General features: G+C 40.5%; 1 protein-coding gene across 2 annotated transcripts; it reads right to left on the bottom strand.

Annotated features, from left to right (window-relative positions):
- Window positions 1–284: 284 nt before the first annotated feature.
- On the bottom strand, window positions 285–19,827 carry RPE65 (retinoid isomerohydrolase RPE65). 2 transcript variants are annotated; one of them, XM_036257372.1, is made up of 14 exons: window positions 19,765–19,827; window positions 18,614–18,696; window positions 16,419–16,569; window positions 14,540–14,647; window positions 14,295–14,436; window positions 10,717–10,864; window positions 9,131–9,212; window positions 8,764–8,896; window positions 8,517–8,656; window positions 7,553–7,682; window positions 2,743–2,857; window positions 2,551–2,645; window positions 2,332–2,443; window positions 285–1,227 (listed from the first exon to the last, which is right to left on the bottom strand). In XM_036257372.1, exons 1-14 carry the CDS (start codon window positions 19,773–19,775, stop codon window positions 1,076–1,078), a joined length of 1,602 nt encoding a protein of 533 aa, XP_036113265.1. In that variant the 5' UTR covers window positions 19,776–19,827; the 3' UTR covers window positions 285–1,075. The 2 variants fall into 2 exon arrangements, with proteins under 2 accessions (XP_036113265.1, XP_036113266.1); XM_036257373.1 differs by having other exon boundaries at window positions 10,783–10,864; window positions 19,765–19,821.
- Between the last annotated feature and the right edge of the window lie 7,849 nt (window positions 19,828–27,676).

Below are 27,676 nucleotides of genomic sequence, written 5' to 3'. Positions count from 1 at the left end.
TGATCATTTTAATTTAATACAATGAAATATAATACTTTTTGGCATAAAATAGATACCTTGAATAAGGTACAGCATAAAAATTTTTGTCAGTCTCCTTTTTTTCAATATGTAGCACAGAAGAGAATGATTTTGAAAATAAAAATGCTTAAAATGTGTTAATATCTGAATGCTAGTGATTTAATATTTTCTCTCTCTCTTTCTCCAGTCAGGTGACTTCAAAGTGCTTAAATATAATTAAGCAGAAGAGACAACAAAGTACATAGCCTTGCAACATTACCCCATACTTCGATTTTAAGTAGAAGTTATATTTGTACATATTTTATGCTGTTTTTCAAAAAATTACAATCACTAGTATATGCAATATTTTGATGTCATAGAAGCTTTTAATAGATAACTTAATCTTTGACATGTTATTTGGTGGAGTGCACTCAGGTGATCAGAGATAGGTTTCCTCATTGTAAAATCAGAAATAGTAGTAATTGCCTATATTAAACGGAAATGTCAAAGTTCATAAAGCTTGAGAATCTTTGAGCAGATATGTGCGGGTGTGTGTATATATATATATATATATATATATATATATATGCATACAATTACACTAATTACTCTTAGATGATTGCCCCTAGTTTGAAAAAGAGTTTGGTTTGACATTTAATAATTAAGCCTTTTTGCATGACACAGTCTTCACTCAGCAGAGCTGCAATCAGGTGTAGAGCACTTTGGCTTTTAAATGTTCAAAAAGTATTGGAGCAGATAGGTACCTAAAATACACTTTTATAATAGGAATAAAAGACAGCTTAATAAACTCACATTCATTTTTTATTTGATTGCTAACTATATAAAGAGATTTTTAGTTATGTTCTGTCTACATAGAAAGTTGAACTTTCTAAATACATACTTTATTTTAAAAAGAATTGCTTGCTCAACTTTGTGCTTGCTGTGAAACATTGCAAAATAACGTGCATCTGCCAGTTAAAACCACATATTGCAGGCTAACACTGAGCAGAATTTGATTGCAGACCTGACTATGTTTTCCTTGGATTTGTCTTCAGAAACATATCTTGCTGGAATGTGTTCAGGATTTTTTGAACAGTCCATGAAAGGTGACAGGGATGTTAATCTCCACTTCAGCTCTGGCAACTTCACTCAAGTCCTTGGCATTCAGAATCAGGAGATAAGCGGGCTTTTGTCCTGCTCCAGGGCTGACCACCACACTCAGAACTACACCTGTTAATCGGAAGTAAATAAGGCAATGTTGAGTTTTATAAAAATTCCCAGGAACAAATGCTGTTGAAATAATAGAGGAGGTATTGCATTGACAAATAAGAACAATAGGATGGTATTTTGTGTTGACTCTGTACCACCTCACTGTGTGACCACCCTGAAGGGGTCTTTTAAATGCTTTACGTCCCCTAGACTGTCAGCTCCAGGAAGGGAGTTACCATACCTGTCTTGCCCACTGTCATATCCTGATAGCCTACTAGAATGATTAGAACATAGAAGGTGTTCATTTAATTCTTATTGAATGAATTGTTCTCTGTTCTTATCTGTAATATAAGATATACCAACTGCTCTGCCTACTGCAAAAAAAAAAAGTCTTGTGACAAACAAATATGTGTACTAAAAGACTTTGACAACAGTAACGTATATTATTTCTATAATTTCCAAGACCTATCTGGACACTTACCTCCTTTCAACAAAACTAGAACAAACCTTTTGCAGTTTTGACTGGATGGACTGTATATGTAAAGTTATTTAACATAACATGGCTCCACAATTCTTTATTTTATTCACTTCTCTGTGGTTTTCCATATTTTAATCCCAGGAAACCAATAGTTAACCAAGACTGATGCTTTGTAATTGAGTTGCTGTTTTATAGGTTATATCTCTGGGTCTCTTTCTAGCCCCAGCTTCTAAAAAAATAAATAAATAAACAAGACTGGAGCCACAAAGCCACAGTCTCATTCTCTTTGATCTGGTACAATACTCACTTTCCCTCCCTAGAACTGTATTCGCCCCCATAAATGTATCGAGGTGAAGAAAGGCACAAACCTAGGATTCATGCTGCTCCTTCCTCCTCCTTCCCTCCCTCATCCAGAGCAGACATTGTGTCCCACCGTGACACCAGATGGTGCTTCAGCATTTTTCCACTAGTAATCAGGGAGAACTGACCACAAGATTAAACTTATTTTCAAATAAGTTTATATGCAATAATATTAAGGATCATTCCTGAACATGAGGGAATAATTACTGTGACTCCCCTCCTAGTGAACTAACCACATGAACTCCAGTAAAAAGAGAACGTTCAGGCACATCCAATGCTTTCATTACCATCATCTTCCTCCAAGGCATCGGGGTGAGAAACAAAGATGGGTTCTGATGGGTATGAATCAGGCTCTTGCCACATCCAAGTTTCTTTCGTTTTGACATTCAGCTTACAGAGCTGTTTATTGAGAAAGGAAAGTCAATCAATCAACCAGTCAGTATGCTTTACTTGACTGGCGTATGACTTAAAGTACTGTTCTAATATCAGGAAGATGGATTAATTACCCTGTCTGGAACAAAGTGATTCAAGCCAAGTCCATACGCGAAAGTATAAGGTTTCCCACCGTACTTCTGGTAATTGATTTGAGGAAACTCAAATGCTACAAAATAGAGCACATGCTTAGGGAAACCCGGCTGATCTCTCTGAATGGAACGTTTTGTTCCCTCTCATGTCTGGGTTTTCCCACATTCTCTCACCTTGGCGAGGCCCTGAGAAGAGGACCTCGGGTTCCAGCCAGATGGTCTCGTCACTGCACAGAATTGCAGTGGCAGTTGTGTTGGGGAGTGTGACCAAATTCTTGCCTGTGTCAGCCTAAGAAAGAGGGTAACAGAAACTTCAGGGAACGGGAGAGAAAAATCAAGCGGCCATGAATGCAGTTTTCTTCAGTTTTATCGCCCGAGTTCTTGACATCTTAAGTTAACGTGTAAGGAAGACAGTACCGAAAACTCTGGAAGGGGAGCCCAGGCCCATGACAGTGAGAGCTGCCTGGGCCTGTGTGTGTTACTGGGAAAGTCATATAAACCTCTTCGGGCTTCAATCTTCTCATCTGCCCTCAAAGAAAAAGGTCTCTGAGGAAGGGCCTCTAGAAAAAAATAAGCAAGTATTTTTCTGCAGAACAACAAAGGCTTCGCCTCCTAGGGATCAATTTACAGTGTTCATTTCCTTTATACTTAGGGTATATTTTGATTTTGTTAGAAAAACATTATACAGTTATGTTGTTAAAAAGAAGAAAATAAAAAAAAATTGCTGGACCAGATGTTTTCTAAGATTTCTTTTTACTTCCCACCCCTCGATGCATGTGATTTGTCAGATATTTATGAAAAGAAGGGGTACCACAAGACCTTTCTAAGAGTATATTTAGTTAATAATACCTGTATCAAGTACTTGGGTGCATATATTGTGCTAGGCTCTATTCTAGGCATTCAGGATATTTCATAAAGTCCCTGTTCTCATGAAGCTTACGTTCCAGTTTGGGGACATAAACAATAAATATAACTAGGAGGAGGAGGGATGCAAGAATGGACTTGGGAAAACCAGTTCGTTTTGCAGTAGTTCAGTCAAACCATGGTTCAAACGAGGCTAGCAACACTGGAATCAGTGAGATGTGGACAGAAGAGCCGAGAGGATTTCCTGATACATAGGATATGGGGTGGAGGAGGCATGAAATTAACAGAGGCATCAAGCATGGCCTGAACAATTAAAGATAGTCACAAAAAGATGGGGACTACTGAAGGAGGGGGGAATTTTTTGGTGGGGAAGAGGAGAAATTTAGGTTTTGTCTTATTAAGTTTGCAATGTCTGTTGGACATCCAAATAGAAACATGGAGTTGGCCGTAGCATATATGAACCTTGAGTTGAAAGGAAAGTTGAAAATGTAAATCTGGGCAGCCTTAAAGCATGAGTCTTTACAAAGCGAGTGAATGTATACCTAAAAGCTAGAACAACATGCTGAGTTCTGGTGCCCTCCAACATTAAGAGGTCTGCGAGAAGAGAAATGAGGGAATAGCTGGTGGGGGCCAGAGGAGTCAAGAGGAAGATTTTGTAAGAGGGCAAAACAATAGCATGATATATGAGTGGTCCAATGAAAAGGGAAGAGAGATGATATAGGAACGAGGGGGAGAACTGCTAGAGTGATGTCCTTGAGTGGGTGAGGGAGGATGGGAACAACCAGTTCTGGATGAGACGAAGGATAAATTCGGTATGGGCACAGATGCTGGTGGGTGGGTAGATGTGGTGGCAGAAGTCTACATTCTTTTTGATTTCTTTCATTTGTTTCAGTGAAATAGGAAGCAGAGCCATCAGTCGAATATGAGTGTGGAGGTAGGAGGTGTTAGAAGTTTAAACAGAGGAGGGTGTGAAATACTTAACTAGGGACGGGGGAGAGTAAATGAAGTTTGGAAATGTAGTGGTAAGATCTGTGGTCATGTATTTAAAAATGGACCACTTAACATGATTGTGTGCTTTTAACACTTAATTTCAGCCTTATAGGTACAAACACGGAGTGGGTGGAGGGTTTAATTTAACTAGGGTTGTGATTTTGACAAATGAGTTTGATAAAAATAAGAAAGAGGCACAAGAAATATGAATCTATAAAAGGGGATGATTATAATTATTGACCATAGAATTTTAGTTGAATAAAGAAGGCAGGGTAAGTCCTCAAGGGAGTGAAGAGTTATAAGAAGGTATGAGATTGAAGGTTCCTGGTGAGAACTGCAGTAGAACAAGTGATCTTGAAGCAGGTGGTAGTCACAATGTGTCATGCATGAATCTAAGATTATGGATGAAGCACGCAGAACTCATAGGTAATACCAATGTCAAGGCCTTACCTATGAGGAATGAGTAACCAAGACAAAGTGGAAGATAGGATCAGTGGAAGAGGTCAAGGAACTGAAAGACCAGGCTGCTGGAGGAATCAGCTCTGATGTGTGAAACCTTGGAGAGGCAGGAGATCTGGGAAGTGCGGCCCTGGGTCAGAAGGCAGTGGTTAGTGATGACAGCAACAATGAGAAGTGTGTATATGTATATGTGTTCATACCACTTGGCTACCTAATGAGCTAAAATGAAATGTAAAATTGGGAGATTTTAAGGGTGGATGGAAGGAACAGTTGTCCGAAAGCAGTAATGTACAGCAAAGAGGATGCCTACCCCAATTCCAGGTTGGTGATACAAGGGCTGTAGGAGGAGAAACTGCCTCCTCTGGGAATTGCCGCTGAAGAGAACAGTGTCCTTGGGAGTCAGAGTTTTGTAAAAGAGGGTGAAGGGAACATTTTGAGAAGACGATGGTGATGTATAATGAATTAAGGGGAGATGGTGGAGGATTTTCAGGATAGGGAAGGGGATGGGAGGTGAGGAACAAATAGAGGAATGGATTTGTGAAATGGGACCGTAAGGCACGTTGTGGTGATGCTGGAAAGAATGCAAGTAGTGTGTGTATATACATATTTACATATGCATATAATAAGCTCAAATGTCTATATTGAAGTTATTATTTATGCAATTGTAAGTTTATTTTATTCTGTTCTACCTTATTATTTCTATTATCAAACAGGTTTCAAATGTAAGAAATCTGTAACATTATCTTTGCTTTCTGCAAAAAGCCATCTCTTCCTTTTCACTCTTCCCTTAATTTATTTTTTTTTAACAGATCCTTTGATCCAGCAATCTCGCTTCTGAGAATTCATCCTATCCCTATAGCTGTACATATATAAAACATCATGCATAGACAGATATTCCTTGTGACATTATCTGTCAGAGCCAAAGACAAAAAATGCCCACAAAAATAATACTGTGCAGTTGAAAAAAAGAGAGATCTTCAGTGTATATTGTTAAATGAAAAAAGGAACAAAACTGTGTATATAGAAAATTACTTTTGTGTATGAGAATGGAAAGATATATATGTATATTTATGTTTGTATTTTTTATATTTGCATAAACAAGCGAAGAAAAAGGAAAGACATTAAAGGTTACACATAGAAGTGAAGGGAATGGAATGAAATCTGAAAGTTGTCCTCAGCTCCTTCCTCTTTCCCTAACCCCTCACAACTCCTGATGACTTGACCTCCTAAATATGTCTCAACAGTGTACCTTCCTTTATTTCTTAGTTCCCACTTTCTTGGTTTAGACATTCATCCTCTTTTATTTGCCCGATTGCACTCGTCCTCTAATAGAGCTTTGAGCTTGTAGACTCTCCATCTTCCAAACTGTCCTCCACAATGCTGCCAGAGTGACCTTTCTACAACACAGATTTGATTATGTCACCTGCAAACCACACACGTAAAGTGCTTCAGTGGCTCCCTATCATTTACAGAGTATCCAAAGGCTATAAAGCCCCATATTGTATCACTCCAACCTCTCTCTCCAGTCCCTCCACCAATGCTCATCTCCCCTGTGCTCTGAATGAACCTAGCAACTACTTTACATTTCCATGTGAAGTTTTGCTTTTTTTTTTTTTATCCTCACCCGAGGACATTTTTTTTTTTTTTTTTTTTGATATTTTGTTCAGATAGAGTAGGAGGGGGGGAGAGAGAGAGAGAAACATCGATGTGAAAGGGACACATTGAGTAGTTGCCACCTGCACAACCCAACCAGGGCCGGGGACAAACTGCAACTGAGGTATGTGCCCTTAGCGGGAACCGAACCAGGGTCTCTGGGGACCGCAGGCCAACGCTCTAACCGCTGAGCCAAACCAGCCAGGGCAAGTTTTGCTTTTTTAACTCCTTCCTGCCTTTGTAGAAGCTCTTTCATCTAACTGTAATGCCCCACACCAATCTCCTCCCCCTTCCTCATTCTTCATAGAGCTTACAGTTTTAAGAGCAGTGGTGTCTGGTTCTAAATTGGGTTTACTTCCCACTACATCTGATCTAAGCCTTGGATACAATGTTTTACGTTCCTTGTAGATGCCTCAACTTCTTTGGTATATATATCTCATATGTACATAAACGGGAGTGTGTACTGATTGTGAAAATTATATTTTTTGTTGATTTTGACTGGCATTTCCATCACACTAAAAATGTTTGATGGTACTCTGCTAAGAGAGGTCTGGTTAAAGTAAAGAAAAAGTAGAAATAAAGAGATGACAGTTTAACGCTATTAATAATTTTTATCTTCTAGTAATATTTTCAGAAAATGTGTAGAAAACCAAAATGATAGGCTGATTTCCCTACACGGACACCTTTTGATGTTTCGTCTCTCTAGAATTTCAAATAATTTAAATTCAGTTATTCATATTATTGACAAAGAATCCTGGGAACAAGTGGTCTGTACTATTCACTGAGAAAGTATATTTTAAAAGGATTTTGTAAATGGAAGAGTAACGCATTTAGAATTATACATTACTCTTCTGAGTTTCAGCTTTCTCATTTGTAAAATGAGGGGGGATGGATTAGTTTATTGTTCAAGTTCCTTCCATCTCTGACATTTCAGGACTGTTTGTATGAACATAAGCAGGAGAACAAGCCCTGGGAAGGTGAAATGTTCCGGTTATATCTGAAATCTGTGTAGAGGTACCTTGTCGATATTCAAAGGAAGTACATATCTTCTAACTTCAGGCTGGGGGGCCTTCCTGGCGTTTTTCTTCACCTCTTCCCAGTTCTCACGTAAATTTGCTAAGTATAAGTAATTATAAACAAATTCAAATCTGCAAAATCAAGAAGTCAAATATGAGCATACACAACTACAAATAATTTTTAGACAGCTGAGTCAAGCTACTTAAAAGCACAAATGCCTACCTGGTCTTTATTCCCCAGCCTGGACATTGTTAATGACCCAGGTATACTAAAGCCATTTCCTCCTGCCTAGACTGAGCGGAGAAAAAAAAAATGTACCTCATGGATATGTTTAAATAACAGCAGCCTTTGATATTTTCTGTTCTGCTGTGTCTTTGCTGATCTGGCTAATTTGAAGAAAGCATGCCTCTTTCTCACCAACCCAGTGGGGTGGAGTTCAAGGCCTCCCAGAAATCTTGCCAAGTTTACGTGAAGTTGGGTTTAAGTTCACTAAACAGGTCACAGAGCCTTGTCTTTCAGGTCTGGTTCATGGATCTGATCAGTTTTTAATCATTAACCATGCTTCTGATGTTCAGGATGTGAGTGTCTCTGATTACGTAAACTCTCTACAGCTTTTTCAATGGTATCTTGTGACTGAAGCATTCTTCTTGCTTTTTTAGAATGTAATTCAGGTTAAATATTGAGAACAGTATGTTTTTTTTTGTTTCTTAAGAAAGAGGGAGCGAGAGATAGAAACATAGATGAGAGAGAACATTGATTGGCCGCCCCCTGCATGCCCCCCACTGGGGATTTGGCTCACGACCTGGGCATGTGCCCTGACCAGGAAGCAAATTGGTGACTTCTTGGTGCATGGGTCGACGCTCAACCACTGAGCCACCGGCTGGGCGAGAGCAGCATCTTTGAAAAAGGGCCCAGATTTCCAGGAACAACTAGAGATGTGACATTTATCCACTGTCCTTTCTTACCCTTTCCAGCAACAGAGATCCACAATCAGGAACTCACTGTCTTCATAGGTATTGATGTGGTGGAAAAGGTTAAAAGAAGAGGTCCTGTATTTGTTATTGAGGTACTTTCTTCTTTTCTTGTCAGCGATATGAAGCCAAACCTTGAAAACGAGAAAAATATTTTGATGCATTTAAAAAGGAAAAATTGCGCATATGAAACACACCTTCTTCATGATCATAAACCTGACAAATAAACGCTAAGACTTACCCCCATGGTTTCATTGGACTCAAAACAATCCATGTAGTTGGCTCCCCAAAGACTCCATGAAGAAAGGAACTTGAACAGGTTAATTTTGACTGGTGTCTCCACAAAAACAATGTAGTTGGGAGTCAAACCAAAACTGTTCAGAAACACAAATGGACTGTGAATGGGCTGGGTTATTCCCAAGACACAAAGGAATGTGTATACGTGTGTCGTGCTCGGTTACATGAATCAACAGTGCCTATGTGACATTAATTATGTTTAAATTAAGGTTTCTGAAAGAGAATGTAATCAGGATTGGTATCAAAGGTAGGCAAAGCGGATCTTTTAAACTAAATTTTCCTGAAGATTCAGAGCAGGCCTTCAAAGTTACCTATGGACGTAAGATGGCTTGAAGCGGTCACTGCAGGGGAATTGCACAACGACCTCTGACTTGCTTATTGGATCTTCCTGGTCTGAAATAAAGTGTTTTTTTTTTTTTTCATCCTCACCCGAGGACATTTTTCCATTTTTTGTTCAGGTAGAGTGGGAGGGAGAGAGAGGAACAAAGAGAGAAAGAAACGTCGATGTGAAAGGGACACATCTAGTGGTTGCCACCCGCACAACCGACCAGGGCTGGGTCCCTCCCTCCCTCCCTCCCTCCCTCCCTCCTTCCCTCCTTCCCTCCTTCCCTCCTTCCCTCCTTCCCTCCTTCCCTCCTTCCCTCCTTCCTTCCTTCCTTCCTTCCTTCCTTCCTTCCTTCCTTCCTTCCTTCCTTCCTTCCTTCCTTCCTTCCTTCCTTCCTTCCTTCCTTCCTTCCTTCCTTCCTTCTTCTTCTTCTTTTTAAATACAAAGCACTTAAAACAGCTTATGAGAGCAAAGAAATACACTTTCAGATCTTGATTTTTCAGAGCTTATGTTCATTTTCTTAGTCATCGGCATTTCTTAGTGAAATGTCATTTAAAGATGCAATTACCCAGGAGAATCCAAATGGCAGCAGATCTGGGGAAGCGCACCCCCATATTGTGGCAGGCGGACTACAGAGGAGTCACATCTCACTCCTGGAGGTGGGTTCCAGTCAGGGGACTAAGGCACAACTTTAGGATGGTCACAATGTTCTTTATAGTCTCTTAAATTGCCTACGCAGTATAGTATATGTAGGTCTATGTCAACAGCCCTGCACAATCGTTCTTATGCACATTAAAGTTCATTTATTACTAAATGTGTAGACTTCAAAACCTTAGTGTGTATCAAAATCCCATAAAGGGCTGTTTGAAATACTTATTGGAGCCCCACTCCCAGAATTACTTATTCAGTTGGCTTTGAGTGGGGCTCAAGATTCATACTTCTAACAGGTTCCCATGTGCTGCTGCTCTTTGAGAACTATGTAAACAATACAAAACAAAAATCCATATATATTCAAATAATTCTGTCATCAAGATGGTTATCAAATTTCTGGCATTGAATGAAGGATAAATGGGGAAGTCTAAAGCATACTCTCTCTTCCATTCAATATTTTGTAGCTATAGTATTAATATGAGTTAATAGATTTATTTGTAATTTTGTGAATTATATATATACCAAATAGTACATTCTCATATGTGTATATGCTATCTTGCATATGCATTTGCTTGAATAAAAATTTAATTTCACCTGGCACATGAATAAATGCTCAATAAATATTTGCTACATTTGATTCTAAATCTTATGATTCTAAATCCACATATACAATATATCTTTGGCACATTGTATACACATAGAACTTGGCCACTTGCTTTCTATAATTTCAAGTTGTCATTTTCTGCTGTCATGCCCTGACCATTGGTAGGGCAGGGGTGAGGGAAATTATCCTGAAATCTGAGAGTAATTTAACTGTGCGTATCGTGCTATCCTGATATTCTGATTTCACATCCTGTATTTCCAGTAACTTTCATATAATACAGTTACTTGTCTTAAGAAGAATCAAATTGGTAAACTGACCTGCTTGTAGTGGAGGGATCTTTACAATATTGTAGGCAACTGAAAAATTTTTCCCAAAGCAATTACCAATGTTGTAAACAGTTCCATCACTTTCAATGTGGGGGTGAGCTGTGGCTCCGTTGACCGAGACATAGTTGCAAAGGTCAACCTGTGAAGGAGAGCAAACATCATCCACGTTAGAGAAAGGTTATGTTACATCTTTGGTCCCTAGTTTCGACCTCACCATTACTGCTTGAACCCTCACTTTAAGGGCACTTTCTCTTTTCTTCTCTCTCTCTGGGTCCTACCCTCTTTGAAGTCTGCTTGAATTCCCATCTTCAGTGCAGAGCTCTCCTCCGACCCCCATGCTGACTGCACGTGCTTCCGAAGTCTTGGAGTTCTCCCTGGCTGCTCTTTAATTGGTGTATCCCATACAGTGCTCTGGTTAGTTGTTTTCTTTTGCATATGTAGATTGTTCTTAAAAAAGGATAAATTTGAATCCTGGGGCTTCTTTATATTCCCTTGATTGTATTAGATGAATTGTATGAAATTGCTGATATTTATTATGTTTCATTTTATAAAAATAGCAATTCTGTATGGCACAACCTAAATATCAAATCCAGGGTATTGAACAGAGTGTGAAACTGGAATTGAAGGAAACCCAGGATTCACCTAGTATAGAAAGTCTTCACCTATATAGGTTTCAGGGAATCCATGAGCCCCCCGAAATGAAATGCAAATGGTTTTGGAGAGAGGACTTAGCACTTTAATTCAATTTGGAGTCTCATAAGAAGTTCAAAACCACAAATCTAGCACAAAATTCTTGGTTTACAGGAGAGATTGAGGTCCCAGAGAGGTCAAGTGACTTGTTCAAGGACACAGAGCCACATATTAGCAAAAACAGCACTAGAATTTCTACCTGGGTTCTACTCAACGATGATTTATTGAATGAGTAATTGATAGAGTATATATTTGTCTAACCAAATTTTTTTCTATTTGATTAGGAGAATATCTTTTAAAGTATAGGGAGTTTTCAGCATCTTCAATCATAACCAAGACATTCATTCATTCATTCAGTGCTCTTTGAGCTTCTATTTTATACCAGGCACTGTGCCAGGGTCTAGATAAACAGAGGTGGTCCATGCTTTCAAGAACTTCAGTCTAGACTTCTGTCCGATGTTGTAGCCACATGAACTAATTTAAATATAAATTAATTATAAGTAGATAAAACTTCAAATTCAGTTCCTCAGTCACATCAGCCACATTCCCAGTACATAGTAGCACATGGACGGTGCAGCTACAGAACACTGCCATCACTGTAGAGTTCTGTTTGATAGTACTGTAGTTGACCAGTAAACAGACAGTGCTGTAAGTGTAAAATGGTATCTGCAGAGAAAGGCCATCTAACCCAGACCAGGAGATTAGGCAGGGCTTCCCAAGGGTGATGACTCCAACAGATACTTGACCGATGAATAAAAATTATTCAAGTGGACGAGGATGACAGTGTGCTCCAGGGAGTGGGAACACTAATGTGCAGGCCCAGAGTTGTGAAATAGCATGTGCTGTTTGGGGACTACTAGTTGTTCAACATGGCATCCATGAAGGGCATGCATGGAGGAGGGGAGATAAGAATGGGCCAGCCACAAAGGCCCTTGTTTGGACTTGATCTTAGAAACTATGGGTGCCCTAGATGAAGTAACACACTGATACTTGCATTTTAGAAAAATTGCTTCTACTGAAGTAAGGAAGTTGTATTTAATAAATCAGACAGGAAGCAAAGGCATTGATTAGGAGGCCAATTCAGTAATGGTGAACAAAAAAATCTCCAGTCTTAAAAACTGTATTTTTACATGATGTCAGGTTGCAATGCTGTTCACAATGGAACCTTACCCCTCATAAAGTCCATTCAGGAGCCATATCATGAACTTGACATTACCACTTAAATGGCCATGGCAGTTGTAGTACAGATTCACTATCAGAGTCCCTTCCAGTCCTTCTCTAAATGATCTGCACACATACTCACCTGTGGTTACAAGCATACATCAAAAACAAGAAAGAGCTATTGAGAGTATGTTAGGCCTTAGTAAATAGTCTGTTGGGACTTATAAATCAGCTTGCGACATTAAGAGCCAGTGTTGGAACTATTTTTCCTTTCTATTCCTATTACACTAAATTTCTGGTCTTGAATTCCACCTAACTGGTCTAGCTCCTTTATCTCTTTTGCTCTCCCATACAGCTTACACATGAGAGATTAAATATCCTAAAGCACAGCTTTGCTTATAGCACTTCCTTGAGCAAATCTTTCCGTTGCTTCTTGTTACTTCAAATTTTTGTCCATTATTCAAACTTTTAGTTTCACCCTACCCCGTGTCCCTTACTTCCCCTTGACACTGCATGCTCTAGATCAACTGGGAGTGATATTGCCCCCTAGGGGGAAAATGGAAATGTTGGGAAACATTTTGTGTTTCCACAACTGAGGACATGACTGGTATTTAGTGGATAGGACCGGGGACACCATATCTGTACAACGTGGGGGGATGGTCCCCACAATGATGAATTTTCTCCCACCCAATGCCACTAGCTCCTCCATTGAGAAGTACAGCTAATATAACCAAAGAAATTATTCTTTAGTTTCCATGAACATATCCTCTATTTTCCTAACTCTATACCTTTGATTACATTACTCCCTTTACCTGAAATGTCCTTTCTTCAAATTCTTTGAAGTTGTTTCTCTTAATTTCTAACTCAAATGCAAGCCTTTTAAATCTTTCTTGATGTGTACCACTTTACATCCCCCAACTACTGCCAGAAGTAATCTCTTTCTTCTCTGTACCTTCATAATAGGTTTTTTTTTTCCTCCTAAAGGATTCATCACACTATGTGTCTTATCAGAGTTAAGTTGTGTATTTGTTTGATTTCTCCATCAAGATATTAAGCTTTTTGAAGACAAAAACAATGCCTTCAAATAATCACATCTTAATAAATATTGGTTGAAAATGTGGATTTATTTGACTGAATGCTGCATTGAGATTGTCTAAGTTCTCACCAAAATTTGCCTCTTTCTAATATTGCTGATATTTTTCTCTATGCTATTTCATTTAAAATATAATTTTATTTTGAATAGGAAGTATCTATAAGGGACAAATTGGTGCAGCATCCTTGCCTAGAATCATGAATAACAGGATTTTCAATATTAATAGCTATAATTTTTTTGAATATCCAATATGTGCCAGGTCCATGCTAGCCTATAAAAGCCAGTAAGGGAAGGGACCATGTTGTCTTAGACATGAATGTATCTGCACCTAGCATACATTCTGGTATATGGCAGGGACTCCGAAATGATTTGTGTCATGAATGAATGAATGAATGAATATGTTAAGAATTTCATAAGGTTTTCCTTCAACTCATATAATAAGTGTTTAAAATTTCATAGATGAAAAAAAGTTTGCCCTATGTCACATAGCTAGTAGTTGATGACAAAGCCAGGATTTGAAAATCTGCCTGGCTCTCATGTTCTCTCTACCAAAACGCACAGTTGATTTAATTTTAAGTTGCAGTTCTAAATTCTTGAGCAATGTCACCTGAGCACTGAATCCTACCTGCTTAATTGTCTCCAGGGTCTCAGGATTAATCTTTGTGATGAAGTTGGTCTCTGTGCAGGCATAGTAATCTTCCCCCACTGGGTAGATATTAACAAGGGCATTGTCAGTGATCTCTACCCCTCGAAAGTAAGAAAAAAACCTGCAGAAGCAAATGGATTTTTTAGTCCAGTAACTTTCAAACCATGAGAGAAAAAGTGCTAATATAAAATGTCTTTAAGAGCATGCAGTTAGATTTCAGTAACCTGGAAAATATATTTTTGCAGGGATCTGGGAAAGCACAGGTGCCGAATTCTGTTATGACAATCCTTTTCTCAGTCATTGCCCGTACGTAAGCATCAGTGCGGATGAACCTGAAGGACATTAAAACACGGGAGAGGGTCAGAGACGGGGGCAATCAGTGTAGTCCACATGGAGCTTATAATCGTCATTCTGGGTGTCCTTACTGAGTCAGAATCATAAGTCCACAACATAAGAATGAAGAATATTGTCAGGCCACTTTCTCCTGGTGACCAAAGGAGAAAGAGGCAATATGCCATGAGCTTAAATTTATGTCATAAATCTCAGTGACAGATGAGGAACTCAAGGCTCAGAGAAGTTAAGTGACTGGCATTTATGGCTGAGCTGGGTTATAATTCAAGCTGGTCAAAGCTTGAAAACATGCATTTTCCTTATCACACTACGTAGCCCCCATGGTAGTAGGCACAGAACCTATGACTTCCGGTAGCCTAAAACCCATCAACCTACAGTTAGTGGGAAATATAGAACATGGTACACTGAATTACATTCCTTTTGATCTTCCTTGTGTCCCTCTTGTGTTTTTCTTCCATTTTAAAATTCATTTTGCTACTGTTAAAAGTAGGGATTCTTCAATCCAGTCTCTAGCACAGGCAGACCTCCTGCATACCCCAGACTAGATGGCATACATTGCCTAGGATTTCTCAGGTGGAGAGCCAAGTAGTATCTAATTTACCCTTCCTCCAATCCATATAATATGTGTTCAAAATGTTATAGATGAAGAAACAACGTCATGAAGAGAAAAGAAATACCAAGGTCTTTAGAATGCACGTGAAAGTTTTGTCTGACCTCCAAAACCTGCTTTTTCATAGCTAAATTTTTCTTTGAACTGATCAGTTTTTCTTTTATTACAGTCCGAGTTATCCTGACTACTTTAAGCTTCCACTGACTCTTCCTTTCAATGTCTCTTTAGAATGCCTGATGCCTGTGTTGATCAACAAAGCCCCCAATAGGCCAGAATATTAAAGCATAAGACAACTGTGGTGTTAATGGATGCTTTCTGGTGTGATGGCTTAGGCCTTCAAGACTTTTTTTTTTTTTTCATTTATCTTCAGATAGAATGGGAGGGAGAGAGGGGGGAAGAGAGAGAGACACACACACATCGAGTAGTTGCCACCCACACGACCCCAACCAGGGCCGGGGACAAACTGCAACTGAGGTACGTGCCCTTAGCGGGAACCGAACCTCGGACTCTCTGGTCCACAGGCTGATGCTCTAACCTCTGAGCCAAACCAGCCAGGGCGAGGCCTTCAAGCCTTTTAGCAACAATCTCTTATTTTAGAAAACTTCTCTTTCTTGTACCATTATCACATATTTGGTCCTTACTTCCTTTATGATACCCCTCTCTCCTTCCTTGTGGCCTTTTTGATTATTAAAAAAAAGGTAAGGAGTCAAGAGAGCCAATGGTCTAATAATAACAATGACTATAATAACATTATTGTTACTGAATACTCCCCATGTGCTAGGCACTGTGTTCTTATTTACTCCTTGTAATGAACCCTGAAGTAGATTCTATTATCTCCCATTTTAGAGGTGACAAAGTCAAGAATTAGATATTAACATCTTGCCAAAGGTTGCCAAAGGTATCTGGTAGATATAGGATTTGAAGCCAGGTATGTTGGACTCCAAAGGCCTAGTTCTTAGTTTCTTCTTTACCCCATAGCACAGTTCCCCGGTGTCCATGCAGATGCACTGGCCCAAGTGGTTTTTGAGAGAAAGTGAGTGTGTAAGTCCCCTCTTTGGTTCAGGAGGTTGAAAGCCCATGAAAGGAGGAGCTGGGCTAGGCCCCACCCCTAATAAGGGCAGAGGGGCCTAGCGTTCCTTTACCTTCTATGGTATGTAACATGTCCTTCTTTAAAGTCAAACTTGTGCAGGAGGGCTTGCCCATCAAACAGGTGGTAAAATGGCTCAGATCCAACTTCAAAGAGTCCTGGCCCACATCGAAGGAGACTGCCGGTGAGCCAGAGGGGGATCCTGCCTGTGATGAATGTGAGACACGAAACACTGTGATTATTATTAGCAGCCTGATTGGGCAGCCTCTTCTTTATAAAGCTGATAGTGATTTTCATTCCCAGCTCTTACACTGGGCAGCACTTAGGAAATGCCTGCTGGTTAACTCTCGTTTCTCCAGGAGACCAAGCAGGAGAAGATGTGACAATGCCTCAGAGTTTGGATAACCTTTGGAAGGAGACAGGGAAAAGCATCTTGAGGAAAATGGGATTCTCTGCCTAGCAGATTTCCCCAGATACCAACACATTTACCTTTTTCCGACCTTTCACTTTTAAGAATTTCAAATTTCTTGATATAACTTGATAGGAGCAGGAAGGATGGATTAAGAGCAGGGATCAAGATACTAAACAGAGAAGTGTCTATAGAAGAAAATCATTTAAATGCAACAAGAATATCTGCTTTTTAAAATCTAGCGCTCTATTCCTTTGAGGGTGTGTGCTGCTTGCTGTCCAGGTGAAGGTCAACTTGCTGGCTGTTAGGGACCTGGATTCTGGTTCAGGATTTGCTAAGTGCCATCTCCAGGCCTTGGTGTTCTCATCTGCAAAATGGAAGAGTATACAAGAAAGACCTGAAGGGCTTTCAGTATAAGCAGTTACATATGTGCCCTTTTATCCTTTGAAAAGTGCAATGTTTGGCAGTGTTTGCTTCATCCTTAGTAATGCTTTTTAAAAAAGGATTGTTTTTTACAGCTCAATTTCAGCAACCTACTTGAAAAGATTTATATTTCTAATAAAAAAGTTTTTTAAATTATGTTTTTATTGTCTGGCTGGTGTGGCTCAGTGATTGAGCATTGACCCATGCACCAAGAAGTCGCTGTTTCGAATCATAGTCAGGACACATGCCCAGGTTGTGTACCTGATCCCCAGGGGAGGGCATGCAGGAGGTGGCCAATCAATGTTCTCATTAATGTTTCTCTCTCTCTTTCCCTCTCACTTTCTCTCTCTTTGAAATCAATAAAGCAAAAAAAAAAAAAAATGTTTTTATTGATTTTTGTTTTTAGAGAGAGAGGAAGGGAGAGAGAGATAGAAACATTGATGAAAGAGAAACATCGATTGGCTGCCTCTTACACCACCCCACTGAGGACTGAGCCTGCAACCCGGGCATGTGCCTTGACCAGGAATCTATTCAGGACCTCTCAGTCCATGGGACAACACTCAGTCCACTGAGCCACACTGGCTGGGCTCTAATAAAATCTTTAAGAAGGTGTGACTTAACTAAAAGGCACAGCACTAATTCAATTGCTACAACCTAGATTGTTAGTATCAGAATCTAGTTAAGTGTGTTTGACTCATCCCTTCTATTTTATGAAGAGGAAACTGGGAGGAGAGAGACTTGCCCAGGCTTTGGACCTTCCCATAACACCATGTCCAGGCAAGTATGGTCATATAATATCTTTGGATGGTAACAATAGTACTAACTACCACCTGTTGATCATGCTGTTTCGAATACTGGGTAAATGTTTCTATTTACACAATCTCATTTCATCTTTACAACATCTCCATGAGGTAAAATTTGGGTTTTGGTAAGTGAAGTAATCAAGGCTCAGAAAGTTTAAGTTACTTGTAGGATAGAACTGCCATTAACACCTATATTTGCCTGACTCCAGAACCAAGACTCTTCCAGTATAATGGACATAAAACCTACTGCCCTTTAATGCACTATTTTCAGCTGCTTGTCCCCAGGCCCTCATTTATCCTGACACAGACAGGACAGATATTTAAAGGGCCTTTCCTATGTGCCGGGGAGTGAGCCTGGTGCCGACAGTTTAAAGATGACGAAGCTGTAGGCCTAGTCCTCAAGGAATTCCAGTTAGGTAGCATTTTTCTACATTAGGGAGACAAAGAAAAGGTAAATGAGAGGAGATGGGTTCTGGGTCTAGAAACCTTGAACCTCCAGATTTCCTTCTGTGGCCCATAGGGGAGCCAGTAAGGACAGGGGCCAATGAACAAGACGAGAGAGAAGAGACATCACGAAGAAAAAGAGAGGGTGGCTTCAGGATGGGTGAGACCGACCTGTAACGTGAGCTGTGAGCGGCGAGGAGAGTTCCTCCACAGTCTCGAACAGCTTCTTGTAACCACCAGCAGGATGCTCGACTCTGAAATGTGGGATGATGAGGACGCAGCCCACGTTACTAATCAAAGAAGCCCAGGAAGGCAGAGGCAGAGCTCTGGCTCAAGGCCAATTCGCCCTACCAGTCCCCCCTCTGCCAGGGGAGCACAGGGCACTCGGGGGAGTGAAGACACACCCAGGCTTGCAAGGGGGGCCCCCGGCCAGGGCTCCTTCCTTAATGTTAGGGCTAATGACCTCCTCGTATGTCCCAGTGGACTCAGTCCCGCCCTCTGCAGTTTGCCCGTATCTCTGAAGATAAATCCACTTACACCTGCTGTGACACTTCCCTTCCTGACAGAGTCCTTCCCACGGAATAAGGCTGCCCCTCTCAGCTGACGGTGTTTGATTCCCTTGCCTCATGGACATCTCATCTCTCTCCCTCCTCTGAGTTGGGGTCAGTACCTCATCCTTTGTTCTTCAACCATATTCTACCAACATCTCTTGCTGTCGTCTCAGGTCTTCAGCCATCTCCAAGAGCTACAGTACTTTTAACAAATAGTCAGTTTTATGTTTCTGCTTATTGCCTGCCTCCTCGCTTTGGCTCCAGTTCATAACTTCTTGGAGCGGGAGTCCTGACCAGACTCCCTAATAACGAACGACAGTAATCTGTTATTAAGCCTTTCCTATGGGCCCCACACCATGAAAACAACAGTGCATGTTCTTAGCACATGCAAATCTCACAACAACACAATGGCGTAAGTGCTATTGTTATACTCATTGTATATATGGAAAAACTTTGACTTTAAAGTGTTAAGTGATCTGCCCCAAATCACACAGCTAGGAGTGGTGGGGTGAGAGTGGAACCAGGTCTGCCTCATTGAAAGCCTCATGCTCACAGCTGCTTCCAAGGCCCATTCTAAGTCACACAGACCCCACTGTAACTTAGACTGGAATTCTAGATATTTGCTTCAATATATAAATGGGAAGAAACTGCCTCAACAAGACCCAAGGTCTTCCCTAAACAGGCCACCAATCCTCGTCAGGAGCTCTTGAAATAGCCCATTTACCATCAACCTACGAAGGCATGTAAAAGAAATCTTCCAGAGATACTTACTGGATAGACATTTTCTCTCAGCGGAGGATTGGGGGTTCTGGCTCCCACTGTGCAATGAGGAAGCAAGTCCTCAGCCAGGGCCCTTTATATGCCCTCTCCATCCTCCTAAAAGGAGTTACGGCTTTGAGAACACTTCCCCACCCCCGTGCTGAGGGTGGGGAACAGAGGTGGCTTTCAGCTCTCAGACCCTCCTGATGCTAGAGCATTATTTGGGCCTGCCGTTCCCATAACAGTTTTGTGGGCTATTTTCCAGAGACCTCAATCCTTCTCAAAGAGAATGAGAAGTGTATTAGAACGAAAGGCGCTTTGTGGGAGTGGCCAGCATCAGGCCTCAGCTGATCTGGGACACCCCAGTGGAACCTGGCACGGTTCTCTGGTGCCCAGCTCCCTCTGCCACATTTGTGCTCTCGTGTTCAGCCTCATTCATGCACTTGTTTTATAGACCAGACATGGACGCAGTACCTATTTCCACAGATCTTGTAACTTTGCAAGGGGAACAGACAATAATAAGCTATTCAATAAAATGCTGTAAGTATTATGATTAGAGAAATGTGGAGTGTTATGGAAGCACACTGTAGCATTTCTAACTCTCTCCTGCTTTCATGTCCTTGCTTATCGCTAATGCTTGCCCGCTCTCGCCTCGCCTTCCTGTCCATGTGTGTATGTTCTCACTCGGAGAGTATTTCATTTATATTTCTACACTTCTTCATTAGACATAAAACATTTGCCAGCACAGACATGGTACTGCCCAAAGGACAAGTTATAAACTATTCCAGCTGACATCTTTCACATTTTTTTGAAAGACTCATTAACCATTTTAAAATTAATAAGTGATTATAGCTACTCACCCTACGGCTCTTCAACAAAAGTGTATAACAGTTCGACTGAGCACTCCTCAGGATAGAAGATGCAATTCACTTTCCCAGCCTGCCTTGCCGTGAGGGTGCCAGCATGTGACCCGAGCTCCACCAGCCAGAGGCAGGGGCAGTGGTCCTGGTGGTAGCACACTCAGTGCCCAGAAGCCGTGGTGTCTGTGTTTATCTGAGGCAACTGCTGCTTTCTGCATGGGGGCCGCCCTACAGCGGAACCTCCTGGAGCACTCTCACTGGCCTGGTAATTTCCAAACCCCATTCTTTAGCCATCCCAGAGATTCTGTTAGCTACCTGACACTTAAAATATTGGTGTGCTGCTTTGATTAACGAAAGTTGGTTTGCAACTGTTTGCAACTAAGAGCTCTGTCTCTATAAAATGATGGTAAGAGCGGACACTGTGGGATCGCACAGGAAGAACATGTCTCTTGATATATGGAGGTTCCAGAGGCGTTTTTGAGGCAGTATCTAAGCTGTGTGAGAGAGAATATGTAAAAGTTTGCCAGTCCATGAGCAGAGAGAAGAGTATTCTTGCACAGCTTGCAGAATTTACAAAAGTCTGGAAGTGAGCATGATTTGGCAAAATGGCAAGAGGTGAAGCTAACTAGAGAATATCATAGGCCAGATTTTGCAGAGCCTTGCAAACCAGGTAAAGAAATCAAGACGTGTATCCTGAGCACAACGGGAATCACTGCAATGTTTTATCCAGAAGAGTGATAAAATCTGATTTGCAATCGGACCACCTTGATCAAAGGTTGGATAATATGTTGGAATGGGTGATTTGGGAAAGATAAATTATAGAGAGACCAAACAAGTGAAGGTAGCTGTTGTTACGGGTCATACTGGGGATGGACGTGCATGGTCAGATTCAAGAGATATTTCACAGGAGGACTGATCAAACTATGATTGGTGAATGCATCTGGGAAGTAAATGGCAGGAAAAAATGATCACTGGGTTTCTGGCTTGAAGTATGGTGCAATTAATTGAGGTAGCTCACACTCTTTGAGTGTGTGTGTGTGTGTGTGTGTGTGTGTGACGTTTCAGTGAAGCAGAGAGAATGAATTCTGATTGTGTTGTATTTATTAAAGAAAGACATCACTGGGGGCTGTATAGTTGGCAGGCTTCCAAGGGAAGTGGAATGAGTTAGAATCTGAGGCGTTGGCAGGGTGTGGACACAGAACCTGGAGAGAACATTCCTGGTGAAGGAAGCAGAGTGAGAAGACAGACTAGATAGTTTGGGAGGCACACGTCAGAAGGACTTTCTATCTCCTGTACCATTTCTGTTGGATTTTGTTTTCTCAGAAGAGCCTCTTCGCCTTGAGCAGAGCTCTGGGCCACGTTGTGCTATCAGTACCCTGGCAGTCCACTGAGGAGGAATTCCCGGAACACCAGCACCCGGCTGCTTTTCTTCCCTTGCATCTCCCGTTACAAGAGGCCGAAGGAGAAGTCTCGAGGCAGCCAGGTGCCAGGAGACCTACGCGAGCTGAGTGATGGAGCATTGGCAAACTGCATTTTAAACGGAAGATCATTTCCTGGGAGATGCAAGACGATCTAGCTGGTGCCCACGTCTACACTAAATGCCTTTGTTAGGAAGCCCTGTGCTGCCTTTGATATTCTGGAGTTGTCGCTGCATTTTAAAACAGGATCGATTTTAGGATTTTTGCATCTTTGGTAGCCTTTATTTTTCAACCGATTTCAATCCTAGAGGTCAGCTGCCTGAGGGCTGTTTTAAAAATACAAATCAAGGCAATTCATTCCTGAAATGTGTATAGACTCATGGATTGTGTAGTTGTCAGGTTAGCGTGCTTGACTCAAGTCGGAATGGAAACTAATTACTGTGTGCTGAACCTCACTGACCCCTGAGTTCGTTAGGTATAAACAGAGAAAATAGGCAAAAGCATTTTTTTTAGCTAAAAGTACTCTATAAAAATATGAAGTAGTACTTACCAATGCTCATTCTCAGAGCATTTGATTTCATGTCTAATCTTCCAGCTAATACCTCTTACTAGAGGGGAAACACATTTCCCCCAACCCCCTGTGGGTGTGAAACCAGAGCAAAGCTGGGCTAAGTCCTTTCCAAAGTGTTATTTTAACCTCTTGGACCTAAGGCCTCGCAAGTAGACGTCTTCCTCAGGTCTAACTGTAACCTCCACTGTTTCAGCATGAAACACTGAACAGCCAAAGTATTTTTCCTTTTCCTTTCATCCTCTCTTCTTGTTCCCCATCTTGTATTTTTGCTATTTAGTAAAATCATATCTTCATGTTCAGTTTCAGTATTTTCCAAATGAACTTTAATTTTGATACATTTACCAAAATAATACTTCATGAATCAAAATAGTAAAGCACATTTCTTCAAGCAGAGATTTCTAAGGAGGGACTGTTTCCACATTTCTTTGAAGAAACCAATTTTGAGTATAATATAAGCTTCTTTCTCAACCTGATTTTGGGCAGACCATGCAAAGCTTAGAGGTCATGGTGAGGAGTTTGGATGGTATTCTGAGAGCAATGAACAGATGTTATAGGGTTTTAAGCTGGGGAATAACTGAGGTGATCTGATTTCTATTTGGGGTAGAAAAGCACTCTGACATTTGAAGAATGGATTATAAGTGTCTGAAGTAGAAGCAGAGAAAGCAGTAGCTCAGGTGAGGTGATGAGGGCTTTTTAACTAGAGTGAGCAAAGCAGATGGGGGAAAAGTGAATGGACTTGAGATGTTTTGTAGGTAGAGGTACAGGACTTGTGTGATACAATGAATATGTCTGGGATATAAGAAAGCGGGGTAATGGAGTGTATAATTTATCTATTGCTATTATTGCTGCATAAGAATTTAACACCAAACCCCAGTGCCATACAAGAAGAGTCTGGGGTGGTTGACCTGTACATCTGATGGTATTGGTTGGACTTTGTATTATAACTGGACTTTGCCTGACTGTCTACTGATCTAGGTCTCTGGAGGGATGAGGGATAACTTGGCTTTATTACACATCTTCTGTCCAGTAGGGCAACCTGGGCATATTCTCCTGCAGTGGCGGAGATGAAAGGGAGCCAGTAGAAACACAAAAGGAGTTTAAGTTATCAGAACTGATACCCTGATACCTCTGCCACCTTCTATTAGCAAAAACAGTCCTAAGGCCAGTCCATAGTTCAAGGGGTATGAAAATAGCCTCTGCCTTTTTAGCCGTTAGTAAGAACGACAGTGTCACACGGCAAATGTCATGGATACAGAAAAGGATGAAGAATTGGGGCCATTTTTGCAGCCTGGTACACAGGAAAACCAAGTAGGATTTTTAGGTTTTTGCTTGAGCAACTGGATGAGTGTATTGCTATTCTTTAAGACAAGGGGAGGGATGGCTGAGTGGAAATGGGTATATCAAGAGTTCCCAATTAAATTTGAGATGTTTTAGGATGTCATCTGCTCCACGAGGCTTACTTGTTCCTTCTCCTTCTTCCCCCCTGCAGCACCTCTGATCCTCCTTACCCTGGAGGAGTGTGTTCAGTGGAGGTCGGATTCAGACCAAAGCAGTCTAATTCCAGAGTCTGCGTTCTTATAAACACCAATCCCATCCACATATGGAAGTTCTGGTAAATATTATTCTCTTCACTACATTCTCGATGGTATTTTAGTGCTCTTTGTAGACATATGCTCCTGGGAAGCTTTCCAGCTGACTTGCCTTTACTCTGTGCCTCCAGCCACTCCCAACCAGTGTCAGTCAGTCCTCTTCTAGGCAAATAAGACCATGTCCCTTCTATAGATAGGACCTTGCAAGAGGTCTTCTTTACTTACTGGATAAAGTCCAAGCACTCTGGCACAGCTGGAAGATGCCTGCATCTTAGTGTCATCATTTGCCACCCTCCCCTTCCCTCTGAACTCCAGCAGTGCCGAGCTGTTCATTGCTTCCCACTGCGTTCATACCAGTCCGTGCTGCCCTTTCGTTAAGGTCGAGATCCTTCGCTTGGAACTCCCTCCCTTTCCTGGTCCCTCTGGTAAAGGCCCAATCTCCATCACAGCCCCGACAGAGCTCACTTTCCTGGAATGCTTCAGACAGGATGCTCTCCTTTTTACTTTTTTGGAAAGTTATATATGTCTATTTTTGTCTATTTCACATTATGTTGTTTGATCTGTTAGCATGCCTGTCTTTAGTTATTGTAGAGACATAGAATGAAATCACCCTAGCACAGTGGCATTTGGCTAAACCTTCCAACACCTGTCAAGATGGAAATTGGCAACCACCCCAGCGGCTCCCCCAAGGTGAAAAACATTAGACCAGCAAAAGCTCTGCACTCAGGTCTGCTGCACCCTCCTAAGTCACATGTGAGGTAACATATCCAGCCTCTGTCTCCCTACCATTGCCAGAACTTAGTCTGCCCTGGCATCATTCAAAGATATCCTGGGAAAGAAGAAATATATATATATATATATAATGCATACTCTGACTATGCATATTCTCTCTCTCTCCTCCTCCTGTTGACTCAGTGACCTCTTGCTGGTGGGTCCTACCTTTCACACTCAGGGGATCCCCCTTGCTTTGCACACACCAGTGTGAGTAACCAACATTAAAGTATTTGGGGTCTCTGGTTTGGGTGTGATGTATTTTGACATCTGATATCTTAAAAAGGTAGAGCCTGGCTGCAGCCTTACTGTAACACTTCTGCATCATTCTGCTCAGAGTTTTAGTACAAAAACTCAATAAAACGTGTTTGTTCAACCAAGTTAGTAGAGGCTCCTAGGAAAACTGCCCCATTTAGCGAAGCACAAGAATAATTCTAAAATTGTGCCTGCCAGTGAGTGCTGAAGGATTTGGGTTTGTTTTTTTTCCTAAAGAATTTGAAATATTTTACTTAAAATCTTGATTACATTATTATTTTAATCAGCTCTTGATTTAAAAAGAAAAACAAAACCTAAAAAAAGCAGCAAGGAGCATTCTTGGCCAGCCCTATTGGATTAATGCTGTCTCAGCTATTGGGGGACTCAGTACACTTTTCAGTTCTTAGGTTCTGCCAGTTGGTACAAATGCAGAGAGGAGAAGGCAGCTGCAATCTTTTAGAGCAGACATTGTGCCCCCTCTCTGGGCCAGAGAACTGGTTTATTAGACAAAAGAACCTCAGATGCGAAAGGCTTATCCTCTTAACTACAGGCACATGGCATCATGTGCTGTTCTAATAGCATTAGGAACCCTGCTTGTGCTGATCCAGGTTACGGAATTATTGGATTATTTGTGGATCATTCTTAGACGATGGGAGAACAGGTTTCCTAACAGGAGAAAGTTAATAATAATTGACTGAATATCCACACTTACCTCTATTCCTCTACTTATCAGAGTGTTTTATCTGCTATGTTTGTTTCTTGAAGGCAGTGCCCATGATTGTCACTGTAACATCGAGCCCAGTGCCTATTAAGTAGTTATTAAATAGTTTAGGCTGTTGTAACTTGTATTGCTTTTAAAAATTTGAACTTTTGTTTGCTGGATGAAAGTGTATATAAATGAATTTGATATCTGTATATTGATCTTTTATCCTGCAATCTTTCAAAACTCATTTATTAGTTCTAGTAGCCTTTATATAGATTCTACCGTATATTCTATGTAGATCATATTGTCTGTGAATGAAGAGTTTACTTCTTCCTTTTCAATCTGGATGCCTTTCATTTTCTTGCCTGTTGCACTAGCTAAAACCTTCAATGTAACACTGAATAAAAGAAAGGACATTTGTATTTCTCATCTAAGTAGAAAGTATTGAGTTTTTCACCATTATGTTAGCTGAGGTTTTTAGTAGGTATCTTTTATAAGATTGAAGAAAATTTTTTATTTTTCTGGCTTTTAATCAAGAATGAATACTAGATCATATCAAATGCTTTTTCTGTATATTAAGATGATCGTATGGATATTGTTTATAGTTTGTTAATATAGTGAATTATATTGATTGATTTAGAATATTAAACCAACTTTGCATTTATGGGATAAACTAAAAATATATATTATCATTTCATCAAATTTTACATTCTAGTTGCTAAAATTTTAACAATTTTTGCCTCTGTTCATGGAGGCTATTGGTCTATAGGATTTTTTTCTTGCAATGTTTTTGTCTGATTTTTATATCAATGTAATGATGACATTAAAGAATGAATTGGAAATTATTATCAACTCTTAACTTTTCTGGATAACTTTGTATAGAATTAACTATTATTTTTTCCTTAAGTGCTAGTTAGAGGTCACCAGGTAAGCCATTTGCAGCCGGACCTGTCTCTTTTGAAAGGGTTTTAACTGCCCTGGCTGGTTTGGCTCAGCGGTTAGAGTGCCAGCCTGCGGACCAGAGGGTCCCAGGTTCGGTTCCCTCTAAGGGCACGTACCTCTGTTGTGGTTTGTCCCAGCCCCAGTTGGGGTTATGTAGGTGGCAGCCAGTCGATGTGTCTCTCTCACATCGATGTTTACTTCCCTCTCTTCCCCCCTCTCTTCCTCCCGCTCTTTCTGAAGATAAATGCAAAAGTGTCCTCGGGCGAAGATAAAAAAAAAACAAAACAACCCAAAACAAAAAAAGGCTTTAACTACAAAGTCCATTAAAAAAATAAACAAACATATAACTCTAGGTTTTCTATTTCATGTTTGAGATTTGTTAGATTGTGTCTATCTGTTTCATTTAAGTTAGTGAATATACGGGTATACATTCGTTTATAATAATTCCATATTACTTAAAAAATATCTGTAGATTCTATAATTATGTTGTTATCTCTCATTTCTGGTATTGGAGATTGTACCTTTTTCCTTTCTTTTTTTAAACTGATAAGTGTGGCTAGAGGTTTGTCCATTCTATTGATTTTCTCAAAGAACCATCTTTTTATTTTTAACCTACTTGTATCTTTATTTTTAAATAGTACTTCTTGTAGGCAGAGTATATTTTAGTCTTTTTTTTTAATACAATAAAATATGTGCTTTTAAAATTTTTCAATTACACTTGACATACATGATATTAGTTTCAGGTATATACACCCATGATTAGACATTACATAACTTACCAAGTGATCATCTGGATAAATCTCACACCCATCTGA

The sequence above is a fragment of the Molossus molossus genome, unplaced genomic scaffold (genome assembly GCF_014108415.1).
Source record: "Molossus molossus isolate mMolMol1 unplaced genomic scaffold, mMolMol1.p scaffold_m16_p_12, whole genome shotgun sequence".
Taxonomy (NCBI): Eukaryota; Metazoa; Chordata; class Mammalia; order Chiroptera; family Molossidae; genus Molossus; species Molossus molossus.
This window is presented reverse-complemented; position numbering and strand designations above follow the sequence as displayed.

What these genes read in the sequence shown, in the direction of transcription:
- RPE65 (XM_036257372.1), bottom strand. An exon ending in CCCTGGAGACAATTAAGCAG is followed by an intron (nt 10,865 to 14,294) that starts GTAGGATTCAGT and finishes TCTCCTTCACAG; the next exon opens with GTTGACCTTTGCAACTATGT. An exon ending in TTCCTTTGAATATCGACAAG is followed by an intron (nt 2,858 to 7,552) that starts GTACCTCTACAC and finishes CCTCTTTCTTAG; the next exon opens with GCTGACACAGGCAAGAATTT.